This window comes from Ctenocephalides felis, unplaced genomic scaffold (assembly GCF_003426905.1).
Source record: "Ctenocephalides felis isolate EL2017-DRISC unplaced genomic scaffold, ASM342690v1 CF-g0.4_SCAFFOLD_03571, whole genome shotgun sequence".
Classification (NCBI taxonomy): Eukaryota; Metazoa; Arthropoda; class Insecta; order Siphonaptera; family Pulicidae; genus Ctenocephalides; species Ctenocephalides felis.
In genome coordinates this window covers 578,527-589,813 of record NW_020539725.1, presented here as the reverse complement: position 1 = coordinate 589,813, position 11,287 = coordinate 578,527, and the positions used below count along the sequence as shown (strand labels likewise).

The window sequence follows — 11,287 nt, the reverse complement described above, 5'->3', positions numbered from 1 at the left end:
ACTAAAACAAAAGTTGAAAGTCATGCGGAACAACAGTGTAGCGGAATATATTACTAATCTTAATAGATACGATTATTCGATATGGAAACCTATAAAATCTTTGAAGAAACCAATCCATTTGAACGCCCCAATAAGAATGGAATCACCATCATTAGGCGATTGGACCAAAAGTGACCATGAAAAGGCAAATTTGTTTGCAATATATTTATCAGATGTGTTCGCTCCAAATGATGACGTTATTGGCAACAACGTAAGGAATGCTCTAAAAGCAATTCATGATGATTCTACAATTATAAAAAAGTAACCCCAAAAGAAATAAAAGAGTTTATTAAACTTATAAACAATAAGAAGAGTGCAGGGATAGATAACATAAAAGGAAGGGTCTTAAAAGAATTGTCAAGAAAAGCAATTGTTCTGCTGACATATATTTATAATGCAATATTTAGGTTGGGATGTTGGCCAAAATGTTTTAAAATTTCAGAGGTTATAATGATTTTAAAACCAGGAAAACTAGCTTCAAATGTCACATCTTACAGACCAATCAGTTTACTGCCAATTCTATCAAAATTGTTGGAAAAACTAATATTAGTAAGAATAAAACAGTATTTAAATATAATACCTGATCATCAATTCGGGTTTAGAACCCAGCACTCCACAATACAACAATGCCATAGGATAGTAAATAGCATCCAAAAGGCAATAGAAAGAAAGGAATATTGTTCAGCAATCTTTATCGATATCAAACAGGCATTTGATAAAGTATGACACGAGGGCCTACTCATCAAGATAAAAAATTCTTTGCCGCACAAGATATTTTTACTATTGAAAAGTTACTTAACAAACAGATTATTCAGAACTAGAGTTGGAACAGAAACATAAGAATTATGTAACATCAAGTCGGGGGTTCCACAAGAGAGTGTTTTAGGGCCACTTTTATACCTCATATATACACACGACATTCCAACTGGCAGCAATGTCATAATTGGAACTTTTGCCGATGATACAGTTGTCATGAGAACTCATACAAATGCATCCGTCGCAATGTCAAAAGTTCAACAATTTGTCTCCGAATTTGAAAAGTGGCTCAATAAGTGGAAGATTAAAATAAATGAAACAAAATCTAGCCATATAACCTTCACAACAAGAACCCTGGACTGCCCAAGCGTAAAAATAAACAACATAGAAATACCGAAATATGAGGGTGTAAAATATCTTGGGATTCATCTCGATAGAAAGTTAAGCTGGTCAACGCACATAAAAATGAAAAGAAAACAGATAGAGAAGAAGTTCAAAGAGTTGTATTGGCTAATTGGCAGGAGTTCAAATATGTGCTATGGAAACAAACTCCTTATATATAAAACAATAATTATCCCAATCTGGACATACGGCATTGAGCTATGGGCGGGCGCAAGCAATTCAAATATAAAAAAAATACATGTAGCGCAATCGAAAATTTTAAGATGCATTGTGAACGCACCCTGGTATGTTACAAATGACACCCTACTTAAAGACTTAAAAATAAAAACTATTAATAAGATGTTAAAAGAAAGGAGCAAAAAATACCACGAAAAACTACCAGGTCACCCAAACATTTATTTAAAAGAGTTAAGCGAGGAATATCCCACACGAAGATTGAAAAAAAAATGGCCATACGACCTTAAATAAATGTCAAAAATAAAAAAATAAATGAGAGATATCTCATAGAAGATAATCTCTTATATGCATTAACACCAACATCACAATGTCTTAAAAAATGTATTTTATTTTGATTGACAATAAAAGTATGCAAAAAAAAAAGATTTTTGTTTATTTACAATGCGCTCATCCACACGCCGTTTCGTTGACAGTTACGCTATCGCCGGCACAGCGCGCGGTTTCTGTAGAGTCAGCGAAATGATGCGTCGTGCAGGTGTTTGTTATGTTGCCCAGTGAAACAGTAATTAGTTTATTATCAGCCGTTAACGTGAACGTGTTAGAGAAAAAATTTAGTTGGGCTTTGTGTTTTAAAAGAAAGTCTAACCCCATTATACCGTATGCGTAAATATCGACTTTATCGGGTATTACAGTGAACTTGTGTTCAAAGTCAACATCACCAAGTTTGAAATTTATTAATATTGAGCCTTGTGTATACACGTATTCGCCTGCAATTCCTTTTAATCGTGACACATCCTCAGCTTGGATACACTGGGGTAAGCAAATATTATGTTTAATTATGGATACATCACTCGCTGAATCTACAATGAGCATGCATTTCCTATCATCTACATTAATTTTGATCAAGTTGCTATCTACAAAATTTCTACGGGAGACTGTATAAACCCTATCCGCGCAGGTGTAATCTTGGTCACATATACCCCTGGCGTCTATTCGTTTTTTGGTCTTGGTCCGTTCGACACACGATTTGCTGAAGATGTTCCGGGAGTGAGAGGTCGTGGTGCTGTCTCAGGTTGATGGTGCTCGCTTCGTCTATTTGTCTGAGAATCCCTGGCCGGCCTGTCTACGTCAAACATGGTCCTCCTCCTGCAGTTGGAAATGTGGTGTTCCGGGATCCGACATCTCTTGCAGAATTGATTGGAAAGTCTTCTAAAACCGTCCGAACTAGGTAAGCCCATCTTCGCCTTCTTTTCTTGATGTTTTGACCGCTCCAGATTCCGCTCCTCCTGAAGTGCCATTGAAATTGCTTCTTGCAAATCATTGTGTCTCGCGGCCCTAACCGGCATCCTAATATCTGGCCTAAGGCCGTCTATGAATACCGTCAGAGTCAACTCGTTATGAGCAGTCTCGAGTATTGTAGCTTTTGTGTTGTCTAGCAAAATACTTTGGTCGTACATGAGCCCAAGTAACCTTTCTATTTTATTTGAAAAAGTCCTTACATTTTCCCCATGATATTGTCTCAGATTTGTCAGCTCTACCTGTAGTTCGGCCATGGATCTCCTTTCGCCAAACCTATCTATGAGAAGATTTTTAAGTTCTGACCAACTAGTAACATCCGATCTCGTAATATATTGGAAAGCCGCCCCTTCTAATTTATTGAGCGTCATTTTGTGGAGTTCCACACAAGATGCTGCATTCAAACCCTGCCTACAGTTTTCAACAGTATAAATAAACCTATTTAATTCAGTTGGTTTACCATCAAATTTGGGTATTTGTTGGAAAGCTACATTAATGGAATCTTTATTAATACTAAGGTCACTATCAGTTTAAGTAAAATTATCTATTCTATCTGCGGAAATGGAGGTTCTTCTTTGTGAACTGGTCGTCATCTTTCTGGGGTTGTAGGTTGTCATCTTTCTGTGGTTACTTGGGGAGAGTATGTCCTTGTCTCTCTGTGTAGAGTCGCCTTTTGGTTGATCCACTCTCTAATGGGATGATAAATCCGTCCAACCCCTTCCTGGTGTCGTGGGCAGAGCTTATAGTTATAATATAAAACAATAACACTGGTAGAAATCTTCTCGGAACCGTGAGCACATTATACTGGTATAGGCTGAAAGAGTCTCTACGCAAAGTCTAATAGGAAAACTGAATTTAATATGACTGTCACTTTATTTAATCTTTAATAAACTTTCAAATCACAAACTGACATAAATTCGTGTTAGGACATACCCTGAATTACAATACGAAATCTTACTCTATTTATTGCAAAGAGTACGTGAGAATATCCCGAAAGTAGCGCGTTCTGGAAAACTTCTCTGCCCTTGCAATGCTCTTGGGCTTTGAATGTATGGCATAGAGCACGTATAATTCATGTTATTACATAACGATATATATATATATTTATATATGAGTAAGTTTTTGTGGGGCAATACATCAAAGAATAAAAAGCAAAGATTTATAAATGAATCTTTAATTCCAAACGTTTCGACATTCAATTTAATGTCATCATCAGTGGATTGAAAACAGTATGAAAAATTAGTATATCTAGGTAATTATAATATATGTGGATTGGTATAGTAGCTATAGAATAAGAGAAAAATTAACAAAACAGCAACACTTAACAACAAGCAAAATATAAAAGATAGAAAAGGTAATAAGACTAGACATTAGCAAAACAGCAACACTTAACAACAAACAAAATATAAAAAATAGACAAGGTAATAGAGACTAGATATTAAATAGATAAAAAAGAAAAAAGATGTAGGCATAAATATATAAGTACACAAATATATATATATATATATATATTATATATATATATATATATATATATACAAGTAGCAAAGACTACATTTTACTGAATACTATGTCTGGCTCCAAGCTTGACTCGAAGCTTGACTCCAGGTTTGACTGCCTGTCTAACTTTTGTCTAACTCTTATAGACTAATTTATTGTTTACAACCTATTTACAAAATCCAACAGTAAGCACTTCCGATGTCCGCGTAACCTACATATAACTAGCAACGCGTTTTGTAATTATTAAACAAAATAATGATTCGAATTGTTATTACAGTTCAACCTCTCTCTTCAAAAGTTTTTCGTCCTCGGAAAACTATAAAAATTAAGAAAAAAATAAAAAAAAATGAGTTCCATCTCTTCTTCCTTCGGGCCTAAAAAACTTTTGTCCTCAAAAGTGTCATTACTGTTAGAATATGTTTACAAATAATGTGCTCTGAAAAAAAATCTAATAATAATTTTATTTTTATCTCTACATTAATAAATCTTTAATAACGTACATACAAAAAAAAATCAGCAGTTGAATGCAATTTAGATGGTCGCAGATTATGTAAAGGCATCACTGAAATTTAAAATGTTATTCCGGTAAAACAAAATATGCTTCGAACAATTTACCATAAATGATGTAAAATATATATATTTTTTTGTTTTCAAAACTTTTATATCAATAGAGCATAAAAATCATACTATGAAAAATGTCTTCAAAATCTGCAAAAAAATATTAATGGCATAAAGAATCTTGCATTTGATAATTTAAATCATAAATAGTAATTAATAAAAATTTAAATTTACGTTGTATTGTTAATACTTGAAAAATTTGCTAGGTAATCAAAATTGGACAAATGCTTCTATGAAATATGAGAATTCGCTTATGTCAACCAAACAAAATGACTTGCGTTGTTATTCTGTGTTTACACCTGGCGAGTTTTTAGTTTCTTCCGGTATTTATAATTAAACAATTTTGGTGCTGTTCTGAATATAATAAAATTGGGAATGTTTCTCTTCTTTATATGAGTTTGCGACGATATCAATTTTCTGCTGCTTTGGCTTTGTAAATGTGCATATTTCTCCTTTGTGTTCAAATTCATATTCTTATGGTTGATTATATCTGTAATAGTGGCTATATTTTCATTTATAGACAATTTTCGTTGTGAAGGTATTTTTCTTATTATTTTAACATTATATTCCCTGATTTCTTGATTATTTTCTTCTATAACTTCATCATTAATTTTTCTTTTTTTAATATTTCTTTTCTTTTTCTTTTTCTTCTTTATTTTAATGGGAATAGTTTTCATATATTCTGGTCCTTCATCATTAAGTATTCTTATTTCTTCTTGTTAAATATTTATTTCTTTCATGTCGTAAACCTCATCTTGGGTTTGGTCCATATCTTGGCCACATATATGTTCAGATCTTTTTCTTCTTCGTATGAATTTGTTCGTATGGTTTGTTCCATATCTTCTGCCTCATATAGATCCTTTTCTTCTTCGTATGAATTTGCACGTATGGTTTGTTCCATATCTTCGGCCACATATAGATCCTTTTCTTCTTCGTATGAATTTGCAGCGATTGTCGTCAACTCTTCTATTTTGGTGTTGTGAGTCAAACTTTCTGATTTGTATTCTTCTTGTTCTTCGGATTTTTCGGATTCTTCGGATTCTTCTTTAGTTGTTATGAATGCCTTGTATGTATCATCATATGTTTTTGTATATTTCAGATCCTTATTACTTTCGTAGTCCATTCTATCGTCATTTCCACCATTGTAGATTCTAAGTTTGTCATCTCTTTTCCTATTTGTAAGTTTTTGACATTGGTTAATGTGGTGTCCCTTTTTCTTGCAGTATCTGCAAGTGACGAAGGGATTGTATTTTTTATCAGATCTGATGTTTAAATGATTTTCTTCCTTTGCAGCGATGTGCATAGCATCCTTCAAATTTTCCGGTTTGGCTGCTTTAAGTAAAATTTTCAAGTCCAATAGTAGGCCTTTAACGAAAACTGCCAAAGCCAAGTCACAATATGATGCATACGCTATTTCATTATGTGTAAAATAGCATTCGTTGTTTATTAACGTAAGCAAACTCTCAACTTTCTCTGCAAATTCCTCAATCGATTCCCCATGTTTTCTTGTTGTTGTTGCAAGCTCGTGATGTAAATTAGAAATTGACCTTCTACCTTTAAATCGCTTAATTAAAATAGGTTTGATGTTATCCCATAACTGATAATCAGGCCGTCTAATGCAATCAAAAGCTGTTCCACTCAATTTACATATAACAATTTTTGATATAAATTTATATGTCTTAAAATCTACATAATCTAAAATTGAGTCTACAGTACTTAAAAATCTATAAAGGTCATCTGAATTGCCATAGAATTCGGGTATAGTGCTAATTGCTAATTGAATTCTAAATTTATTTATTTCTATACTATTATCTTTACCTTCTCTAGCTTCTACAAAAATGGGTTCTATCTTGAGATATGATTAAGTTTCGATTTGCTTACTTGAATCCGATGAGATAGTTATGTCCAAGTTAGTCGTAGTCTCGCGTTCGTTCTAAAGTTCTTCGGTAGGCGCCACCATTCCTTAGTTTGTGCTGCGAATGATCGTTTGGTTTGTCGAGTTGTGGCAGCTTTGAACTCGATGTCTCCGTCAGAAAATTCTTCAGCGCTACGAGGGAAAAGACCGCTAAGCCACCATGAATTGTCCTGGGCTGTTGGTATTGTATTTTGGATGTAGGTTCTAGATCACCAATACGACCAGGACTTGTAATGATAGGCTGGACCCGAGCGGTGAACAGTTGAATAGTTGTTTAAATATTATATTTGTGATGTGGACTCTCCAGAGTCCACTGGTAGTGTGAAAGGCCTTTAGGACGAACAGCGATTTGATAGTAAATTGTAAACACACTTCTTTCTTTGAATGATACTTTATTATTCACTATTTTTACAATTAATATTTATTGATAATCTTTTGGTTATCATATCAGCAAAGACTACATTTTACTGAATACTATGTCTGGCTCCAAGCTTGACACGATGCTTGACTCCACGTTTGACTGCCTGTCTAACTTTTGTCTAACTCTTATATACTAATTTATTGTTTACAACCTATTTACAAAATCCAACAATAAGCACTTCCGATGTCCGCGTAACCTACATATAACTAGCAACGCGTTTTGTCGAATTGTTATTACAGTTCAATATATATGTGGGAGATCGGCGCGTCAATTTTAGTAAGCGAGAGAAAAATAATAATTGACATTGGGTTTTGTTGAATCATTTGTTTTGAGCAATGTAAAGTTTTTGGTTCAGATAAATTTATGAAATTTATCACGGTATAAAAGAATAAATATTTTATAATCGGAAAGTTGTTTGATTTCCGATAGTGGTGACCCCGACGTGATATTATGCCGCGCCAACACGGACATTTTAGCTGCCACGAACTGCACATTCCGGAATTTATACCAAATGACTTGCAACTTTGGTTTGCTTTGGTGGAGAAGGCATTCGCATCTTTCAATATTCACGATGAGAAAGAGAAATATGGATTATTGGTTACCAGGTTGGATATTAGACATTCAACCGAAGTGCGAGATTTAATAATCAATGAGCCTGAAGAGAAGCCTTATTCTATATTAAAGGCTACGTTAATTTCAAGATTAGGCACTTCGGAGAAGTCAAAGTTGCAGTTGATTATGACTGATGTAGACTTGGGTGATAGGACGCCTTCTCAATACCTACGTCATTTGAGGACTTTAGTCGGGACTTCAGGGACCGATAACGCGGTTAAAGCAATATGGTTATCCAGACTTCCAGTGGAAATTCAACCATTTTTGGAGGTTGCTTCTGGAACACAGTCAATACAAGAGGTAGGTGAACTAGCTGACCGCTTATTTATTAACCATTCACAGCAACGTGTAGCTGTGATTACAGATTCACAAATCTCTGAGATTGAAACAAAGAATGCTGATCTGCGTCAAATGCGTCAAGATATCGAAGCTGTTTCAAAGCGTTTGGATAAGATTCAAATGTATCATAAGGAGAAAGTGTCGTTTAGAAGACGACAAGATAACTTATGTTGGTTTTATAGACGCTACGGAAGTCATGCGAGAAGGTGTATATCGCCATGTAATTTTAAGTCGGGAAACGATACGGGCGTTCACTAATGGCGACTAGTGACAAACGCCCAAATGTGAGTTTTCTGATAGACACTGGATCCGATGTATGTGTGTACCCGCGCAGTTTAGTGAGATGTCCCCGTAAGAAATGTTCATTTGAGCTTTCAGCAGCAAATGGAACACCAATAGCTACATACGGTATGTTATCTTTAAAGTTAGATTTTGGACTTAGCAAAACCTTATCATGGAATTTCGTGATAGCAGAGGTGTCGCGTCCTATTATTGGTGTAGATTTATTTGCTTATTTCAATCTCGCGATTGATGTTAAAAAACGTATATTAGTTGAAACCCCTGCAGATTCAACGGAACAACTTCAATCGAAAAATAGAATAATACCTTCTATTAAAATGATGACAGCCACATTATATTCACATGATAAAATTTTAGAGGAGTATCCAGACCTAACACGGCAGACTGCATTAGGAGTGTGCAAACTTGTTACTCAACATCATATCGAAACTACATCAGGACCACCCATAGCACATAAACCACGTCGCCTTGCACCAGATAAGTTAAAAGCTGCTAAATATGAGTTCGAAGCAATAATTAAAGCAGGGACAGCACGACCGTCCAAGAGCTGTTGGTCTTCGCCTTTACATATGGCACGAAAAGGTTCTGGGTGGCGACCTTGTGGAGACTATCGCAGGTTAAATGCGCGGACTCAACCGGATAGGTACCCAGTTTGCCATATCCATGATTTTGTGCAAGCATTATGTTGTAAGGTGATATTTTCTACTATTGATTTAGTGAAGGCTTACAATCAAATCCCTGTAGCTCAGGAAGACATTGCAAAAACTGCAATCACTACGCCTTTCGGGCTATTCGAATTTCCGTTTATGACGTTTGGCTTACGCAATGCAGCGCAAACTTTTCAGCGGTTTATGGATGAAATTTTGCGAGGTTTGGACTTCTGTTATGCATACATCGATGATATATTGGTTGCATCGGAATCGCACGAACAGCATATGCAACATTTACATAGTGTATTCAAGAAGTTGCAAGAATTCGGTGTTGTAGTCAATCCAGCAAAATGTGTCTTCGGACAACCAAAAGTAAAGTTTTTAGGATATGAAGTCTCAGCCAACGGAACTAAACCTTTAGCAGACAAGATAATAGCTATACAAAATGAGGAAAGGCCTAAGACGGTACAACAGTTACGTCTATTTTTAGGTATGTTAAATTTTTACCGACGCTTCATTCCGAAAGTCGCAGAAGTACAAGTGCCGTTAACCAACAAGTTGTGTGGTAATGTGAAGAAGAATGCTGTATTGAATTGGGATTCAAATATGGAGAAAGCGTTTGAAAAGTGTAAAAAAAGTTTAGCAGAAGCAACGTTATTAAACATCAAAACAAAAAAAACATCAAAAAAAAATCGCCATTCGACCTTAAATAAATGTCAAAAATAAAAATATAAAAGAGAGATATCTCATAGGAGATAATCTCTTATATGCATTAAAACCAACATCACATTGTCTTAAAAAATGTATTTAATTTTGATTGACAATAAAAGTATGCAAAATATATATATATATATATATATATATATATATATATATATACATACATACAAACATATATATGCACATATACATATACAAATAAATAAATATATACATATACATGTACACATATACATATATGCAACGTGCATGCATATTCACAATGACGTACATGTACATGTATGAAACATGCATATACTCATACATATCTATGTAACTATAGCTATACATGTACACATATTTATATATATATACATATGCACATATATACATGTATATACTCATATATATACATATATATACATACATACAACTATATACATATATATACATACATACATCTACATGCATACACATATACATATGTACATACGCATAAATATACATGTAAATAAATATGTATACATGTATATATAAATATATATATATATATATAATATATATATATATATATATATATATATATATATATTAGGGTGGGCCAATTCATTATAGAAGTAAAATTAAGCGATATGGGCAGCTTTTTATATGAAATATATGTGTTATTTAAATGAATTTTGACTGCAAAACCATATATCGCAAGTAACTTTTTAGCCAGCGAAATTTTCAATAATATACTGTTTTTAATAAGTAAATGTATTAATTCAGGCATGTGAATAATTCAAATTGCAAATTTTATTTTTATTAAGATTATGTGCGGGGGTTTTTAAATCGGGTTTAGTTTGTTGTTATTTATTTCCATCAGAGTGCGCTAGTATTTTTTTATTATACAATTAATTCTAGAATGTAATTCTAGAAATTTCGAAAATAATATATTAATGTGACAATTCCGCATAAATGTTCATTCAGTTCGTCACTAGGGCGTCAAGTATCAATGGCGAGTTCTTATTTAAATTCAGGCGCAAGTGCCAGTAATTTGAATCATATGCACTCGCATGATCAAATTACATTTGGACCAGCAGAAGAATTTACAGGAGTGAATCTTCCGACAATTATGGAAGTTATCAGGTATTATTTTTATTTGGCGGAAAAATCAAAAAACAAAATAAAATGTTTTCATATAAAACATTTACTCCAAATGTGGTAACGAAATTGATTCAGACGTGGGAAAAAATTGATATTCCAATTATGGAGAAACGAAGTATCGCTAGAAAATTGAACCGATCGATTGATAAATATAAAAGTACAAATAAAAGCAAGTCTACCCAAGCATCATTTCAGGAGTTTGTAGAATCCACGAAAGAATTATTTTATATTTAAAAATGCAAATGCGATTTGCGAAGAATACTGTGTTCTTGTGGGTTGGTTCCAGAACATTTACAAGCGTTTATGATGGATCAACATAATGAGAGAAAATCTACGATACCAAAATATATTATAAAAATTGAAGATGAAGTAGCAGAATCTACAATAACTAGCAGTATTACTCCAGATGAGACATAT

General features: G+C 33.7%; 1 protein-coding gene across 1 annotated transcript; it reads left to right on the top strand.

Annotated features, from left to right (window-relative positions):
• Positions 1-7,574: 7,574 nt before the first annotated feature.
• On the top strand, positions 7,575-8,333 carry LOC113384812. Its single transcript, XM_026622573.1, has one exon. The coding sequence runs from the start codon at positions 7,575-7,577 to the stop codon at positions 8,331-8,333; it is 759 nt and encodes a 252-aa protein (XP_026478358.1).
• The last annotated feature ends 2,954 nt before the right edge of the window (positions 8,334-11,287 follow it).